Source organism: Schistocerca serialis, chromosome 6, assembly GCF_023864345.2.
Source record: "Schistocerca serialis cubense isolate TAMUIC-IGC-003099 chromosome 6, iqSchSeri2.2, whole genome shotgun sequence".
Lineage (NCBI taxonomy): Eukaryota > Metazoa > Arthropoda > Insecta > Orthoptera > Acrididae > Schistocerca > Schistocerca serialis.
The window spans coordinates 407349708-407369820 of record NC_064643.1 but is presented as its reverse complement, the minus strand read 5'-3'; the positions used below and the strand labels follow the sequence as shown (position 1 = coordinate 407369820).

General features: G+C 39.6%; 1 protein-coding gene across 2 annotated transcripts in view; it reads right to left on the bottom strand.

Annotated features, from left to right (window-relative positions):
- LOC126484124 (HEAT repeat-containing protein 1) overlaps positions 1–20113 on the bottom strand; it is a 271959-nt gene that overhangs the window by 138491 nt on the left and 113355 nt on the right. For both annotated transcript variants that reach the window (XM_050107506.1, XM_050107508.1), the window contains one exon: positions 11884–12135. In XM_050107506.1, coding sequence (XP_049963463.1) covers positions 11884–12135 — 252 coding nt within the window. The remainder of the gene's footprint in view (positions 1–11883; positions 12136–20113) is intronic.

Here is a 20113-nt window from a genome sequence, read left to right as displayed (position 1 = left end):
TAGCTTTCATCCACTGCTAGTTACTCACACCGTCATCGTACACCTTTGATTCACATTGCTGCCAGTTCATATCATGACGCTGGATTCCAATTTCCTATTCAGAGTGTAGTGAAGTGCCATCTCAAAACAGACTGGCATTTTTTGCAATGATATAGAGGACTGTTCACAGTGCTAATTTATCATGTAGCAATGAAAATACACTACATTTTCCTCCTAATTACCTGGAAGCCATTGAGCAATGGTAGTTTTCCTTCAGAAGCCCAGTTAATTTCAACTAAAAAATCTTGATGGTCATCGCCGATTAGCTTTAAAATTGGTGATGTCACATACAATAATTGCAGAGCCTTTTTTCGAGGTTTCGATGCTTCGCTTTTTGGACGCGAAATGCCCAGCAATTACAATTCATTTCTTGAAGCCACATTTTGCTTTTCAACAACTGCAAATACAACACTAGCTCACATCTTACTTTCTCCTTGCTACACAGTTTCCAATGTTCTCTGCTTCGTCAATCATTTAAATCTTGCTTCAGCTGTGTACAAGCAACAACGAGTACTTGTAGGCATCATTAACACGTTAACTGGTGGTTACTACTTCACTTCTAACATGCTACTGATGCATCACAGACTGATGCTGGAACAATGCTACATGGGGTCAATCCAAAATTGCAATTTACATGATTGTTTTGAGAAAAGTGTCCTCTACAACATTGTCTATTACACAAAATACTCTAAATTCAAAAATGATCAGTCAAAATGGCCTCCAAAGTTTGGTATCCAAATTTTCAAAAATCCACTTTTTAGGCCCAAATATAACAAACAAGGAGTGATTTATGAGAGTCTATTTTTTTCTCCTATAGTTAGACATCATACACTACTAGCCTCATATAGAGCAAGAACACTTACAAATGTTTCCTTAATTTTTTAAGAATTTTTGAAATTTGAAAATTCATTTTTTGTAAAGTTTGGGGTTAGTTATCTCAGGTGGGAATGAATATAAAAATATTATTTTTGAACAGTTTGTACACCTAAACGATAGCAATGTGATGTAAAAATTTCAACATTGATATCTGACTGTGAACAAAGATATACATTTTTTTAAATGAGGAGATAATTCACATTACTCTACAACTGATCTTATGGCTGTTGCCTATTCATGTGTGATATTGGCAGGATATAATCATTTATTACTGAAGTAAGGTACTGAATTATATACAAGAAGTGGAAACATCATCACTGAAATTAACATTTGTATTATTTTGACATACTTAAAATAAATATTTTCAATTAACATCCTTCAAGATGCGACTGTTCCTAAACCTGGTGGTAAATGTTAAAGACACTTATTTCTTCAGATAGCTTCTGTGATACAGAATACGACCTCCCAGTTGCTGTGGTAAATTAAAGCACTGAAAGTTCCCTTAAAACATTGTTCATTGGTATCCAAACTTTCTCACTGGTATATTTCTTGAATGATGTTCTTGGGCCAACAGGGTGGTAAAAATGCACAAAAACATCACTGTTTTCCAAATTTATTCTTTCAACCTCTGCAAGCCAACACTGTCCATCATACAAACATGCCACAATGTCATTCAACGTTAAAGACAGAGATATAATTTTACTGACACAATGATCCTCATAAATTTCGGTTTCTGATGTTACATAGCATCAAACTAAGTTTTCTGCAATGACAAGGAATTTGTAGAAATGCCTTGTTCCTTTTATTGCTACACAGTTTTCAAGTCGGTTTGAAGTGTTGTTTTCATATGCAGAACCACTTCCTCTTTTTTCATCGGAAAATAGGTAATGCCTTTAATACAAAGTCTACTTTGTGGTTGCACAGATACGAAAAATTCTTTTTGTTCTTATACTGACTACCACTTCCATTTAAAAAGTATATCAGCTTCTCAACCTTGGGAAAATTTTCTTTTATGCAATTTATTACATACTTTTGAAAAACATGTACAGTCAAAGTGTTGTGCTCCAAGTAGTCACTTAGAATGCAAATCGAAGAACTGCAAACTTCATCTTTCTCATTTTTAAAGTAGAGAATAAATGCCTGGTCACTGACCCAGTGGTACCCTTGTATTGCATCCCGAATCAAATGTAAAATTTTCTGCAAAATCAGCTAGCACTATGCATTCAGTTTCATGAAGTTGTCCTTTTTTGTCCTTCAAACACTTACTTTGGATTTTAGAAACATAGTGGTGACTTTTGAGTTTCTGTAAGTTATCCATTAAAGATTCCAAGTATTCTTCCTGAGATTTAACTACTGTTATCATTTCTGCCCTGTCAGTGATGACCCACTGTTTGAAGGTAATACTGTCTGGCATTTTCTCATCACATTCGTGAAACAATTCAATAACGGTTTCCTTACCAGGGCATTTATTACACAAACTCATCATGCAGACATAACTGTTAGTGTCACAGAACATTAAATCTAGTAACTCTTTGTAGTTAAGATCATTGAGTTTTGCACCCACAATAATCAGTTTGACATTTTGATGATATAAACAAACACATACGTAGTGTGTCCCTGAGGATCCAGCCCAAATACACCACTTAGGGCAGAGGTCACAAAATTTTGACCTTCCATTTTTGCATTCAGGATGAGAATTTTTGAAAGCTACATAAAGTTCATTTAAATTTGACAGCACTAATCGTTTCTGCTTTTATAACAATTCTTTTGCTATCTTTGCAACCTGGGCACATTCTACTGTTTTCATCATCTTCAAAAAACTGCTGGATCTTTTTAATTGTTCCTTCACTTATACCTACTCTCCTTTCTTCTTTCCTAAAACTGGAAGAATGCCTAGCTCTTTCACTAATTTTCGGGTTGGTTTAACCAAACGATGAGTAACGTTGAATTTATGAACTATTTTTTTCTCTTGACCATGAGTCAGGGAGCAAACTTAAAATTTAATTTTTAATTTCTCTATTAAGCTCAAATATTCAGTGTCAGATGATGCTGGTGGTACGTTTTCTTCTTCTTTAGAAATAATGTTGGTATATGTATTATTGAATTTTCTAATTTTGTCTGAAATTTGTTGTACCTTATTTTCAATAGCTGCTTTTCTTTTTCTGCAACTTAATTTTATTATTTTCGAAGCAGAGATATGTCTAACTTAGAACAAGCAAAATCCAATATGTTAACAGCTTCCTCATTGGGAATATAAATGTCATTAACAAGGTTACTTGATACTAGTGTTAGATTCACAACAAATATTTTTGAGTACCGGTAACAATTTGGGCACAGGGGAATTTCCAGGACTCACATTACGTTTCACTTGGGAAGCTGTTTCACTCTCACAAAACAAGGAAAAATGTTCAAGTTTTATTTCCCTCAAACCTTTAGCAATAGGCTTTTTTATGAACTTTATGTGGATCACAGCACTTTCGTCCAAAAATGTGGTTGTACTTCAAAATATATTTCTTCTCATGATACTCCCACACTGATGTTACAGATGAACTTCCTCTAAATTTAAACAAAGTTTGTCTAACTTCATCCACGTCATTGACATTTTTCAAGTTTTTTGAAACTGAACCGTAAACTGTTTTGTGGCACACTTCACATGCTATCTGTCCAACAGATAACTGTTCATACATGTTATTGCATTACAGTTAAGCTCTCAAAATTAATTACAAATTACACACAGAACAAAGCACATAACACATTTCACACTCTCGATGATGTACATCCACTCTAACAGAGGTTTCAAAAAAGACTGATTACAACAATGCCACACCCAGCAATGATGTACTTCTTTATTGAAATAAACCTAAACATAAATGGGCATTTTTATTACCATAGGACGAAAGCGAAAGCTCCTATTGTTTAATATTGCATTATTACAAATAAATAAACTAAATGAATATTGGTTGATAGTGTAAACTAAATATATGTCACAATTAAATTTTATTACATTGAAAGAATAAACCATTTAAATAGGTGACAGCCATAAGATCAGTTGTAGAGTAAGGTGAATTATTTCCTCATTTTCAGAAATTCATATTTTTGTTCAGTCAGATATCAACGCTGAAATTTTTACAGTACGTTGCTATCATACCAAACTGTGCAAAAATAATATTTTCATATTCAGTCCCACCTGAGATAACTAGCCCCAAGCTTTACAAAAAATGAAACTTTTCCAATTTCAAAAATTCATAAAAAATTAAAAAGCATTTGAGGCTAGCAGTGTATGATATCTAACTATAGGAAAAAATAGACACTCATAAATCACTCCTCCTTTGTTATTTTTGGGCCTAAAAAGTGGATTTTTGAAAATGTGGATACCAAACTTTGGAGGTCATTTTGACTGGTTATTTTTGAATTTAGGGTATTTTGTGTAATAGACAATGGTGTAGAAGACACTTTTCTAAAAACAATCATGTCAATTGCAATGTTGTAACTTAACCCAGTGCAGATATATTCAAATTTTCGCTAATGTCTCCAGACTAAAAAATCATTGTGTGCATACAAATAAAAATGGCCACGATCCAGTAAAGGTGCAAGATAAATTATTTTAAAAAACTGTTTTGAACTTCTCATATATATGGCAATCACATATTTAAAAAAAAATAAAAATTAAAATATTTACATCTACATCTACAGCTACATTTATACTCCGCAAGCCACCCAACGGTGTGTGGCGGAGGGCACTTTACGTGCCACTGTCATTACCTCCCTTTCCTGTTCCAGTCACGTATGGTTCACGGGAAGAATGACTGACTGAAAGCCTCCATGCGCGCTCGAATCTCTCTAATTCTACATTCGTGATCTCCTCGGGAGGTATAAGTAGGGGGAAGCAATATATTCGATACCTCATCCAGAAACGCACCCTCTCGAAACCTGGCGAGCAAGCTACACCGCGATGCAGACCGCCTCTCTTGCAGAGTCTGCCAATTGAGTTTGTTAAACATCTCCGTAACGCTATCACGGTTACCAAATAACCCTGTGACGAAACGAGCCGCTCTTCTTTGGATCTTCTCTATCTCCTCCGTCAACCCGATCTGGTACGGATCCCACACTGATGAGCAATACTCAAGTATAGGACGAACAAGTGTTTTGTAAGCCACCTCCTTTGTTGATGGACTACATTCTCTAAGGACTCTCCCAATGAATCTCAACCTGGTACCCGCCTTACCAACAATTAATTTTATATGATCATTCCACTTCAAATCGTTCTGCACGCATACTCCCAGATATTTTACAGAAGTTACTGCTACCAGTGTTTGTTCCGCTATCATATACTCATACAATAAAGGATCCTTCTTTCTATGTATTCGCAATACATTACATTTGTCTATGTTAAGGGTCAGTTGCCACTCCCTGCACCAAGTGCCTATCCGCTGCAGATCTTCCTGCATTTCGCTACAATTTTCTAATGCTGCAACTTCTCTGTATACTACAGCATTATTTTTTTTCATGCGCGAAAAGCCGCATGGAACTTCCGACACTATCTACTAGGTCATTTATATATATTGTGAAAAGCAATGGTCCCATAACACTCCCCTGTGGCACGCCAGAGGTTACTTTAACGTCTGTAGACGTCTCTCCCTTGATAACAACATGCTGTGTTCTGTTTGCTAAAAACTCTTCAATCCAGCCACACAGCTGGTCTGATATTCCGTAGGCTCTTACTTTGTTTATCAGGCGACAGTGCGGAACTGTATCAAACGCCTTCCGGAAGTCAAGAAAAATAGCATCTACCTGGGAGCCTGTATCTAATATTTTCTGGGTCTCATGAACAAATAAAGCGAGTTGGGTCTCACACGATCGCTGTTTTTTTTTTTAACGTAAGACCAGAACTTCCTAGGATTTTCTGTCAAGTCGGTACATAGAATTTTACTTTCGAATTCACTGAACGCTTCTCGCATAGCCCTCCTTACGCTAACTTTGACATCGTTTAGCTTCTGTTTGTCTGAGAGGTTTTGGCTGCGTTTAAACTTGGACTGAAGCTCTCTTTGCTTTCGCAGTAGTTTCCTAACTTTGTTGTTGTACCACGGTGGGTTTTTCCCGTCCCTCACAGTTTTACTCGGCACGTACCTGTCTAAAACGCATTTTACGATTGTCTTGAACTTTTTCCATAAACACTCAACATTGTCAGTGTCGGAACAGAAATTTTCGTTTTGATCTGTTAGGTAGTCTGAAATCTGCCTTCTATTACTCTTGCTAAACAGATAAACCTTCCTCCCTTTTTTTATATTCCTATTAACTTCCATATTCAGGGATGCTGCAACGGCCTTATGATCACTGATTCCCTGTTCTGCACTTAAAGAGTCGAAAAGTTTGGGTCTGTTTGTTATCAGTAGGCCCAAGATGTTATCTCCACGAGTCGGTTCTCTGTTTAATTGCTCGAGGTAATTTTCGGATAGTTCACTCAGTATAATGTCACTCGATGCTCTGTCCCTACCACCCGTCCTAAACATCTGAGTGTCCCAGTCTATATCTGGTAAATTGAAATCTCCATCTAAGACTATAACACGCTGAGAAAATTTATGTGAAATGTATTCCAAATTTTCTCTCAGTTGTTCTGCCACTAATGCTGCTGAGTCGGGAGGTCGGTAAAAGGAGCCAATTATTAACCTAGCTTGGTTGTTGAGTGTAACCTCCACCCATAATAATTCACAGGAACTATCCACTTCTACTTCACTACTAGATAAACTACTACTAACAGCGACGAACACTCCACCACCGGTTGCATGCAATCTATCCTTTCTAAACACCGTCTGTACCTTTGTAAAAATTTCGGCAGAATTTATCTCTGGCTTAAGCCATCTTTCTGTACCTATAACGATTTCAGCTTCGGTGCTTTCTATCAGTGCTTGAAGTTCTGGTACTTTACCAACGCAGCTTCGACAGTTGACAATTACAATACCGATTGCTGCTTGGTCCCCGCATGTCCTGACTTTGCCCCGCACCCGTTGAGGCTGTTGCCCTTTCTGTACTTGCCCAAGGCCATGTAACCTAAAAAACCGCCCAGCCCACGCCACACAACCCCAGCTACCCATGTAACTGCTTGTTGCGTGTAGTGGACTCCTGACCTATCCAGCGGAACCCAAAACCCCACCACCCTATGGCGCAAGTCGAGGAATCTGCAGCCCACACGGTTGCAGAACCGTCTCAGCCTCTGATTCTGACCCTCCACTCGGCTCTGTACAAAAGGTCCGCAGTCAGTCCTGTCGACGATGCTGCAGATGGTGAGCTCTGCTTTCATCCCGCTAGCGAGACTGGCAGTCTTCAGCAAATCATATAGCCGCCGGAAGCCAGAGAGGATTTCCTCCGATCCATAGCGACACACAACATTGGTGCCGACATGAGCGACCACCTGCAGATGGGTGCACCCTGTACCCTTCATGGCATCCGGAAGGACCCTTTCCACATCTGGAATGACTCCCCCCGGTATGCACACGGAGTGCACATTGGTTTTCTTCCCCTCTCTTGCTGCCATTTCCCTAAGGGGCCCCATTACGCGCCTGACGTTGGAGCTCCCAACTACCAGTAAGCCCACCCTCTGCGACCGCCCGGATCTTGCAGACTGAGGGGCAACCTCTGGAACAGGACAAGCAGCCATGTCAGACCGAAGATCAGTATCAGCCTGAGACAGAGCCTGAAAACTGGTTCGTCAGACAAACTGGAGAGGCCTTCCGTTCAGCCCTCCGGAATGTCTTTCGCCCCCTGCCACACCTTGAGACGACCACTTCATATGGATTGACCTTATGATAAAATTGGATCTATTGTTGGATGCATAGCAGTACCAACTGTATTACAATTAATCCATACACCCCAGTTCATCACCCTCTAATTCCAGAAAAAATACGCATGGATTGTTCGCATATGTACGATATAATGTGGCTCTATTTTTGAGGATGACTATTACTGCAGTCAGTAAACACATTATTCTTAAATTTGACAGTTGCACATTATGTGCTCACTCTCAGATCTGCTATGTCCACCATTTATAATTACATAATTTTCTGGCTTGCAAGGCCAAAAATCAGCCAATCATGCAAGCTTTAATAAAGTGAATACTTACTAACAGCTGAGGAAGAAACCTTTAAATCGTCCTTTAATAAACACATGGCTGTGGTACGCCACATAGCGAAATGGTCGCCGTAAGAGTTCAATACTTGCATGGGCCAAAGTGACAAGGTGCAACCATTCCCTACAGTTAAATTACTGTGGTACATACAATTTTTCACGACAGAGAGCATTATATGCATACAAATTAAGAGTTACAAAAGATAGGAGAATAAGGACAAGAAAAATTTAGGTTATGCCATAACTCATGTTTGTCTAACAGAGAACTGCTACGTAACAGCCTTGACATCTAGTGAAGAAACGTAATGCAGACATTTCTGGTAAATCAATTATCTTCATGAAAGAGTTACAATTCTCTTGTTCGTTTTAAGTTTCACAGCCAAATATTTGTTCTCTTCAGACCATCAGAGACTAACCAAGCAAAGAAATACCTTTATTATATTAATGAATCCTTCTGTTACTCAATGACAAAAAAATCATTCTTATGAACTCTTGGATTACTAGAACATTTGACAAAGAGCATAAGCTCATATTGGGGAAAAATGGGGTAGAAAATCAGACGGGTTCCTTTCAAAGGAACCATTCTGGCATTTGTCTTATTAGAAAAACAATGCAGAAGTTAAATCTGGATTGCAGGGCAGCGAACTAATCCCTAACTAATTCAAAATCACTTACTGGAAGAAAAAATGGCCTCCATTATTCATTGGTGATTCAGAAAAAAGTTCAATAAGCAATCACAAAAATCTTTGATCTTGTAATTTTAAATCTTATCTGAAATCATGAGTTCTAGCAACTCCTGCTCCACAGGAGAATATTTAATTGCACACTGGTAGCACCTAATGTTAACTATGTTGTTAGGTTTGTGTGAAACTCTTTCTCTTGAATAAATCACCCAATTTTTCTGAAATTGTAGTCATTTGTTTGCATATACATGTACATCACATCTACTGATTTCCTTCCCATTCAGATAATTCCTTCATGGTGTTCCCTATCCCCCCCCCCCCCCCTGCCCTTAGAGTGTACATTATTATGACTGACTGATCTTCACATCATCTGCATTCAGACAAGATTCATTATTTGTGCTTTGTGTTTGCCACATAGTTTACATTGTTGTCGTGACAATCATTTCCTCTGTGGCTGCAAAACACAATAAATAAACCTCCAAGCTGTGATGTCGGAAAAAGCAGCCTCACAGCAGGTGGAGATGTTTAACTCACCGCCCCACGTAATAGATGTGATGCGCCTATGTCTTTCATCAAACCTGCACACATCATGTGCCATTCCAACCAGTGTGACACTGAAAACTTAATTGCTAATAAAATTAATTTTCTTCAAATATCATGAATATGTTTCATCATTATGGAGGCTCAATAGGTGTGATATATCCTTTTATCAAAATTAACATGTCATATGTCCTATCCCTCCAATGAGATGAAAGATGTCATGAAAGTTTTCCTGGTTAATTTATTACAACTTGCAATGCATTGCATACAAATTAATGTAACACTAATGCTTATCCATATAATTCTCTCTAATGCCACATATATAATTTTCATCTGTGTCGACAAACTTAGACAAGCGCATGCTCTCCGGCTTTTCAACAATGTTAGAACCTTCTTTCGCAACTTTCTATTTATTGGTGCCTTCTCCACCGAACATCAGTTTAAGGAATTTACATTTAAACCTTTGTTTTACAATACTTCCAACAATCTCTTTTTTTCAATTAAATCTATAACTCCTCATTTCCTCATGAAGATAAATACTTCCTTTAGCTTGAATATGCTGTAGTGCACACACACTACTCTTCCAAAAAACCAAAAACAAAATGGTATAATTCCTTAACAGTACATACATATTAAATTTGGTAAGGTGGTAGCTTAAAATCACAAGAAGAGCAGGCTGCTCTAAAAGGTGAGTACTACATGACAATTATTGATTTGACGAATCCTGCATGAATTTGGGAAAAATATTTACTCCTTGAAAAAGCTATTTATTCTTTGTTCTTGAACCTTATCATATTAGTGAAAATGCTTTTCTTGGCTGACATATGTCATGTAATATACTTCAAAGTAATGACTACAATGCTCATACAATCTTCAATGTGTTTAATCCATATCTGCACACTATTTATTGCATTATGAACACATTTCATAATGTATAGCTACTATGCACACTATCCAATGTTTGAGAATGAGAACTTGGCGACCTGCAACAAACTTCATACATAATTTCAAATCTTCATGCAACTTTTTCTCGCTGACAGCCCCTACCAATGTTTACCGCTTACTACATTTTCACTGTTCATGGAGTTAAACTGTTGCATCAGGGATAATGTCATAATGTTTACATTTATGACCTCTCTGCCACATCCGCTGCTGAATGTAAGATACAAGGGATGCTGCTAAATGTAAGATACAAGGGAAGGAGATGGACAGAAGAGGAGATGGGCAGAGAGGGGGATTGGGAGAGGGATGGGAAGGAGGAGATGGACAGAAGAGGAGGAGATGGACAGAAGAGGAGGAGATGGGAAGAGAGGGGGGAAGGAGGATATTGGGAGATGGGCAGAAGAGGAGGAGATGGGCAGAAGAGGAGGAGATGGGCAGAAGAGGAGGAGATGGGCAGAAGAGGAGGAGATGGGCAGAAGAGGAGGAGATGGGCAGAAGAGGAGGAGATGGGCAGAAGAGGAGGAGATGGGCAGAAGAGGAGGAGATGGGCAGAAGAGGAGGAGATGGGCAGAAGAGGAGGAGATGGGCAGAAGAGGAGGAGATGGGCAGAGAGGGGGAAAGGAGAAGCTGGGCAGAGACCGGGGAGGGAGGGGGAAGAGTAGCATATGGACAGAGATGGGCAGGAGGCAGCAGAAGATGGACAGAGAGTGAGGGGGCTGGTGGAGGTGGACAGAGAAGAGGGAGAAAGAGATGGACTAACAGAATTGATCTAAATACATACCAGGGCAACGCCGGGTACACAGCTAGTTATGAATAGAACGTACTTTCTCCAAATCTTGGGAGCATCTTTCATCATTATGAGGACTCAAGAGATGTAATATGCCCTTTTATCAAAATTGGCATGTCACATCTAACAAAGGGGTCATTAGAAATGAAGCACATACTTGGACTGGGGAAGGATGCTGAAGGAAATCAGCAGTGTCCTTTTCAAAAAAGGCATGTACCATATGTGATTTAGAGAAACCACGAAAAACCGACACCTGGATGGTCGGACGACGGGAGGTTGAACCACCACCCTCCCACATGCAAGTCCTGTGTCTTACCAATTCACAATCTCATATGACCATAAGACACTCTACAATTTTTAATGAGTCGAATTTGTATGCTTGTAACATTAACTGCATCATTTTGAGACTTTGCATTATAATCAATGATTTACAACTGGCCAACCTATTGTGGATATTTACCACATGCAGTTCATGCTACGTAACTTTTAGCAATACAGCTAACTGTATCATCTCTCCTGAAAACTGAGAAATCATTCGTAACATAGTTTAGGGACACTGCAAATATATTTTACTCACTCACTGCAAGCAACACATTATGTGTGTGTGTTCTTGCCTGCCTCTATCTTCTTTTTTTTTTTTTTTTTGGAAGACTATAGGGTGCTACAAGTTTCCTTTGAGTACTGCTTCACAAATGTGTTCACATTATTTTGGTCAATAGCTGTGGGTGGCAATGTTCATTTCAATAGCACAGACTTTTACAATTTTTTTAACTTCACTGGGGTAAATGAAAAGACACAAGCAAGCAAAATTTTTTGCCGTGCAGCTGTAAAACACAAATGAAAATTTAACACAGATATTAAATGGCTGAGATTTGATTTAATTTAATACAGTACCTGTTCCATAGCGAGTACAGATGGGCAGATAACTTTTTCATCTTCATCGAAAACATGTGTTTTCTGATCAAGAAGCATTGTTTCAAAGAATACGAAACATGCTGGATGCTTCAGGCAGTCTACTGTCTCCTCATCAAGTCGTTTCACAATGCCTCTTAATATTGAGGAAGAATAATAATCTAGTTTCTTGTCACTCTTTCCAGCATTAATCATAATTCTGTTACCCAAGCAAACAAGTTTCATCAACATTTCCTGAAACAAAATAAAAAACAAATCCAACATTACTATTATAGCACTACCCAGACATATATAAAACATAATATAACAATTTTAACTTTATTTGTTGCAGGACATGAATGACTACTTGTCAGTCACCAAAGGCATATACAATAGCACATTGCGGACAGGAACAAAATTTAAAAAGCATGGTTCAATGCTTGCTCTGAGTATCTTTCTAAATGTCTTGCCAACAAAAAGAGGAAAGCTGAAAGTACAGCAAAATAAAATAAAATAAAAATTTAAAAAAAATATTATGCACGCTAGAGGAACAGAAAAACTTCATTCTTACTTCCAAAGCCTTGTTTTCACCTGATACAGCCTCTGTCTGGCAGCAATATTCAACATGTCCCTGATATGGTGAGTAGATAATCTTCTATTGTCTAAAATGACTAAAGTATTTTCATTACTTTTATTCTGAACAACAATATTTTCCTTACATAAAGAAATAATGGGACTCGTTTACTATAAGAGGTTATGCAGAACTTATTGTCTAGAATCAAATCACGATAATTTATCAATGCCAAGAGATCAAGTACCTCTAAAGTGAGGGGATACTTACAGACTACTAAGAAGTTCTGCAATTTTTCCTTCCTCAAGAGTCTCTTTTCAAGAAGAACTATGTCTGTATTCCACATATCATTACACAGTGAGTGGCTAAGGTCACACACTGTACCCGTATCACCTCTTTTTATATTCTATTTTTAACATAAGTCTTCCCTGCGCATTACATATTTCTAGTGTTCCTCCCACTTGAGTTTATTGACCATATTGACCATATCTATCTCACTAGGGGTAAGATAGATACCGCCTACAGGAAAATTAAAGAGACCTTTGGAGATAAGAGAACGACTTGTATAAATATCAAGAGCTCAGATGGAAACCCAGTTCTAAGCAAAGAAGGGAAAGCAGAAAGGTGGAAGGAGTATATAGAGGGTATATACAAGGGCGATGTACTTGAGGACAATATTATGGAAATGGAAGAGGATGTAGATGAAGATGAAATGGGAGATATGATACTGCGTGAAGAGTTTGACAGAGCACTGAAAGACCTGAGTCGAAACAAGGCCCCCGGAGTAGACAATATTCCATTGGAACTACTGACGGCCGTGGGAGAGCCAGTCCTGACAAAACTCTACCATCTGGTGAGCAAGATGTATGAAACAGGCGAAATACCCTCAGACTTCAAGAAGAATATAATAATTCCAATCCCAAAGAAAGCAGGTGTTGACAGATGTGAAAATTACCGAACTATCAGCTTAATAAGTCACAGCTGCAAAATACTAACACGAATTCTTTACAGACGAATGGAAAAACTAGTAGAAGCCAACCTTGGGGAAGATCAGTTTGGATTCCGTAGAAACACTGGAACACGTGAGGCAATACTGACCTTACGACTTATCTTAGAAGAAAGATTAAGGAAAGGCAAACCTACGTTTCTAGCATTTGTAGACTTAGAGAAAGCTTTTGACAATGTTGACTGGAATACTCTCTTTCAAATTCTAAAGGTGGCAGGGGTAAAATACAGGGAGCGAAAGGCTATTTACAATTTGTACAGAAACCAGATAGCAGTTATAAGAGTCGAGGGACATGAAAGGGAAGCAGTGGTTGGGAAGGGAGTAAGACAGGGTTGTAGCCTCTCCCCGATGTTGTTCAATCTGTATATTGAGCAAGCAGTAAAGGAAACAAAGGAAAAATTCGGAGTAGGTATTAAAATTCATGGAGAAGAAACAAAAACTTTGAGGTTCGCCGATGACATTGTAATTCTGTCAGAGACAGCAAAGGACTTGGAAGAGCAGTTGAAGGGAATGGACAGTGTCTTGAAAGGAGGATATAAGATGAACATCAACAAAAGCAAAACAAGGATAATGGAATGTAGTCGAATTAAGTCGGGTGATGCTGAGGGAATTAGATTAGGAAATGAGGCACTTAAAGTAGTAAAGGAGTTTTGCTATTTGGGGAGCAAAATAACTGATGATGGTCGAAGTAGAGAGGATATAAAATGTAGGCTGGCAATGGCAAGGAAAGCGTTTCTGAAGAAGAGAAATTTGTTAACATCCAGTATTGATTTAAGTGTCAGGAAGTCATTTCTGAAAGTATTCGTATGGAGTGTAGCCATGTATGGAAGTGAAACGTGGACGATAAATAGTTTAGACAAGAAGAGAATAGAAGCTTTTGAAATGTGGTGCTACAGAAGAATGCTGAAGATTAGATGGGTAGATCACATAACTAATGAGGGAGTATTGAATAGGATTGGGGAGAAGAGAAGTTTGTGGCACAACTTGATCAGAAGAAGGGATCGGTTGGTAGGACATGTTCTGAGGCATCAAGGGATCACCAATTTAGTATTGGAGGGCAGCGTGGAGGGTAAAAATCGTAGAGGGAGACCAAGAGATGAATACACTAAGCAGATTCAGAAGGATGTAGGTTGCAATAGGTACTGGGAGATGAAAAAGCTTGCACAGGATAGAGTAGGATGGAGAGCTGCATCAAACCAGTCTCAGGACTGAAGACCACAACAACAACAACATCTGTAACATTATTGTCCCAAACATTTATTGCTATGTCTTTGTGCCATAGATAAACTTGGTAAGAATTCTATACAATGAACACTGTATGTGCCCCCTTTTGTGAATCAAATACATTCACGTCCTTCTCATGAACCTCTAACTGGCATCTCCCTCCTTCCACAATAAGACATATGTCATCATCCCATCATAAATTGCTCCCGATGGATACTACTACATGTCTAACTGACTAATTCGTATTACAATAGCATTACAAACTAATTCCTAAAACAGTCAATTTTGTCATATGAATTAATGGTTTATATTTTTTTTCTGTGGGGAATTAATTGTAAGACTACATTTATGAAAGGGTCTCATATATCCCAAATTATATGTCATACAATTATATAATTTTGCTGATTCATTCTGTGGTGTACATGGATACTGTCTGTAAAATGTGTTGAGAATAGAGTTCGTAGCAAGGAAGTATTACATTACATCATGCCCGAACCGCACAACTGTAGTAAGTGATACGCCTTTTTTTTTTTTTCCCTTTCATCATTTTGTGTAGGGTCACAGTGAGAAAAAGTTTCATATAGGTTGGAAATTACATATAAAGTTTGTTTGAAGTCACTAAGTGCTGTCACTCTCAAGTAACAGATGCGTATAGTCCGAGTAATTTGTGTGCCTTGAGTTACGCTGCCTCATGACGTACATACACAGTTTACAACTATAATACTTGACTTACTATGTTAAATTTTTAATGTCAGATTATAGCCTTAATAAGTAGATTATGAGAGCACTTAAAATTTTAAATTTGGTGAATAACTGTATGAAATACTGAAAACTACATCTATCAAACACGAAACTCCCAAGTTTGCACTAAGCAGCATTTAATGCACAGAAAATGCATAATGCAATATGTGAACCACTGAGATAAAACAGTGGCAGCTTCTGGGTAACAGATACTAATTTAAAAGCAGACTCATGTGACAGGTAGAACCGAGCAGGAACTGTGTTAAGTAGAATTCATGCAAATTAGGGCCCAGTTTTGCATATAAATACGTGCAAATTATGTTCAACTGGGGCCAGACACAAAAGAAAACAATGCAATTTAGAAGAAAAAGGTTTAATAAAACGTTCAAACAATGGAAAATCCAGGATGGAATGCAACAATATCACGAAAAGGAAAGTTGCCACTCACCATGTAGAGGAGATACTGAGTCGCAGATAAGCATAACAAAAAGAGTCTCACAATTAAAGCTTTTGGCCATTAAGGCATGCGTCAATGCAACACACACACACACACACGACTGCAGTCTCAGGCAACTGAAACCACACTGCAGAGCAGCAGCACCAGTGCATGATGGGAGTGGTGACTGGGTGGGGGTAAGGAGGAGGCTGTGGCAAGGAGGGAGAGGAATAGTGGTGGCAGACAGTGAAGTGCTGCAGGTTAGACAGAGGGCACGGGAGAGATGGGGAAAGGGGGAGGGGGGAAGTAGTGGAAAAAGAAAGAAATAAAAAGACTAGGTGTGGTGGTGGAATGACAGCTGCATGGTTCTGTATTGGGAACAGGGAAGGGGCTGGATGGGTGAGGACAGTAGCTAACGAAAGTTGAGGGCAGGAGGGTTACAGTGACATAGGAAGTATTGCAAGGAAAGTTCCCATCTGCGCAATTCATCTGCCGTCCCCCTACTTCACACTTATCCAGCCTCAGACCTGCTACCCACAGTAATATTTATGTTTTTATTATTTATTCTTTACTTTGATCCTTGTGACTTCTCGCCAATTTTAATGAGTTTTTGCCTACTGCTATTGTCGACTCCCTCAGATTTCATTTTGTTTCCTCCTATTACATGCATTTCATCCTTTCTGTGAATTTTCATACATGTTTGGATGTATTTTTGTGAAATTTTTTGGACGTAATTATACAATATTTACATAATTTCTCGCATTTTTCCACCACCATGGACCCTTGCTCCTTCCATCTGCATCAATACATAAAAGTTTCCTTATCCCTAGCCAGATCCTAGTCCCACATACTGTTCCTGTGTTGTTGCTTGGCTCATGCAATCACCCCTAATGGCCTTACCATCAAATTACTCATCTCTGGCTTCCACTCCTCCTTCCACAATGACCTCCACCTGTTCCCGATTCCGCCAATCCTTAGCCCTCACCAACATAGTCCTGCAAAACCATATCGACCAAGCTCAAACCTCCTTGTAGTACCTTCTCTCTACCCACAAAATTATACTGCTATGCAATCCCAAATTCCCATAACCCATAACACACATTGAAACTCTTGCCCTGTAGGAACTTGAGCAACATGCACAATGCCACCTCAAAATGCTCTCCATCCTGCTCACTTCCTACTCCCGCCTTGGAGTATCACTGTCCACCACCTCTACAACAACCTCCAAACCTCCCCCACGTCCCCTCATAGCTGGCAAATCTCGCAGACCTACTACACTTACCCCACCCTCCAAAACTCTCTCCCACCACCACACAGAATCCAGAACCTAAACAGACCCGCAACACAGTCATGAACCTTTAGTCCAGAAGCCTTAACCCAACAAAAATATCAGTCTTTTCCAAAGGCCTCACCTTTTGCCCCACTCCCAAATTCAATCATGCAAGACTTGTTAAAGACCTTCCCTCCTTCTCCCATTCCCATAATGGAAACACTTTTTCGCCACGAACCCTACCAATCAGACTCAACCAAGGACCAATACTGAACCTTGTGTAACTCAGTTCACTCCTCCATCCAACCGTGATCAACCCCAACTCCCCCCCCCCCCCCCACCACCACCACCACCCCCACCCCCTGTTAACTTACCAGAATTTCTTAACCTCAAACCTTGCCTCACCATCATTCCTCAAATCCCTCAACATGCAAACTAACCTTACATCTGCAGAAAAAACCACAGCCCACCATCTAAAAACTGATCCCGACCTTATAATCCTACCTGCAGACAAAGGCTCCACCATTGTTTTTTTGAACCACAAGGATTACCTGGCAGAAGGACTCCGCCAGCTGTCAAATACTTCCACTTACAAACCTTGCCACAGTGACCCCATTCCAGTAATGCAGCAGGATCTCCAGTCACTACTCAAATTCTTAGGCCCATCCCAGAACCTCTCCCCAGAGTCAATCTCTTTACTCACCCCTACCACTCCCCGCACTCCTACCTTCTACACCCTTCCTAAGTCCATAAACCTAACCACCCGTGACACCTTACTGTGCCCCCACTGAGATAATCTCTGCTTTCATAGACCAACACCTTCAACCTAGTACCTGGAAACTACCCTCCTATATAAAAGATACCAACCATTTCCTCCACCGACTCTCCACAGTTCCTGTCTACCACACAGTGCCCTGCTCGTCACTACTGATGCCACCTCCCTGTACACTAACATTCCTAATGCCCATGGCCTTATCGCTAACGAACACTACCTTTCCCAATGTCTGACGGATTCCAAACCAACAACCTCCTTCCTAGTCATCATGACCAACTCTATCCTCACCAACAATTACTTCTCCTTTGAAGGCATTAGCTACAAACAAATCTGGGGTACGGCTATGGGCACCCGCATGGCACCATCCTATGCTAACCTATTCATGGGCCATCTAGAGGAATCCTTCCTAAAAACCCAGAATCCTAAACCCCTCACCTGGTTCAGATTCGTTGATGACCTTTTTGCTATCTGGATTGAAGGTGAGGACACCTTAATCACATTCCTCCAGAACCTCAACAACTTCTCCCCCATTTGCTTCACCTGGTCCTACTGTAATGGATCTGGGAGATGTTATTTTTTTACCGTATTTGTCGATACTGAATTGAAAATGTTTTCTTATATTTTTGTCAGAATTTATTATAATTTGTCTTATTATATGTTAATTTACTTCTGTTTTTGAGAGTAAAAGCATATTGATTACTATTAGAAAATGTATCGAAGAATAGCAAAGAAACTGATTGTGTACAATATCTTTGACGTTGGAGTAGTCTTTGACTATAGTCAGTCCGAGTCGGCAGCTAACTCTTGGTGTGTGTTGACGGAAGAACAATGTGAAGGTCGCAGTCATAGATAATTTTGAATTATGTTAACTATTATTTTTGTATTATCTGAAAAGAAGAAACTACATTGGAAGAAACTGTATTTGAAACACCAAAATGAGAGAAACACGCTGAACCACGTCATTTTCTGCAGCCGACAACGATGCATTGTGGAATCATACTTAGACAACTGAAGCCAAGACTTATATTTGCTTGCAAACGTCTAATGGAAAAGGTACTGTCACGAAATATGGCAAATTTAAGTTTATAAAAAAATAGTGACCATATTTTCAACTTGTGTAATAGCCGGGAAGGCATATTTCACTACTCAACCCAACAAGCCACCTTCCTAGATGTTGGCCTCCACTTCAAAGATGGCTACATCAGTACCTCTGTCCGTATCAAAACTACTAACCACCACCAACACCTCCACTTCAACAGCTAGCACCCATTCCATACCAAGACGTCCCGTCCATACTGCCTAGCCACCCATGTTCATCGCACCTGCAGTGACGAGCAGTCCCTCTCAAAATATACCGAGGGCCTCACTGAAGCCTTCACTAACCGTAATTATCCTCCTAGCCTTGTACAAAAACAAATCTCTCGAGCCTTATCTTTTCAGTCTCTCACCACCTCCCAAAGTCCCACTGTCTGCCCATAGAGGAGCATTCTCCTCATAACTCAATACCAACCAGGACTGCAGCCAGGGTTTCGATTACCTCTAGTCATGCCCTGAAATAAGAAATACCCTGCCCTACTCTTCCCACCCCTCCCACAGTGGTATTCCGCCATCCACCGAAACTACACAATGTACTTGTCCATCCTTACACAATCCCCGCTCCCAATCCCTTACCTCATGGCAAATACCCCTATAATAGACAAACGCCTTAATGGCCAAAAGCTATAATTATGTGAATCTTTTTGTTGTGCCTATCGTGACTCAGCATTTCCGCTATATGGTGAGTAGTAACTTTCCTTCCTAATATTGTTACACCCCTATAATAGACCTAGATACAAGACCTGTCCCATAAATCCTCCCACCACCACCTACTCCAGTCCAGTCACTATCATCATCTATCCCATTTTAGGCGTTCTATCTGTGAAACCAGTCATGTGGTCTACAAGCTAAGCTGCAACCACTGTGCTAAATTCTATATAGGCATCACAACCAACAAGCTGTCTGTATGCATGAACGGCCACCGACAAACTGTGGCCAAGAAACAAGTAGATCACCCTGTTGCTGAACACGCTGCCCAACATGATATCCTTCATTTCAATTACTTTTCACAGCCTGTGTCATATGGATCCTTCCCACCAACACAAGCTTTTTTGTATTGCGCAGGTGGGAACTTTCCCTGCAATACATCCTACATTCCTATAACCCTCCTGCTG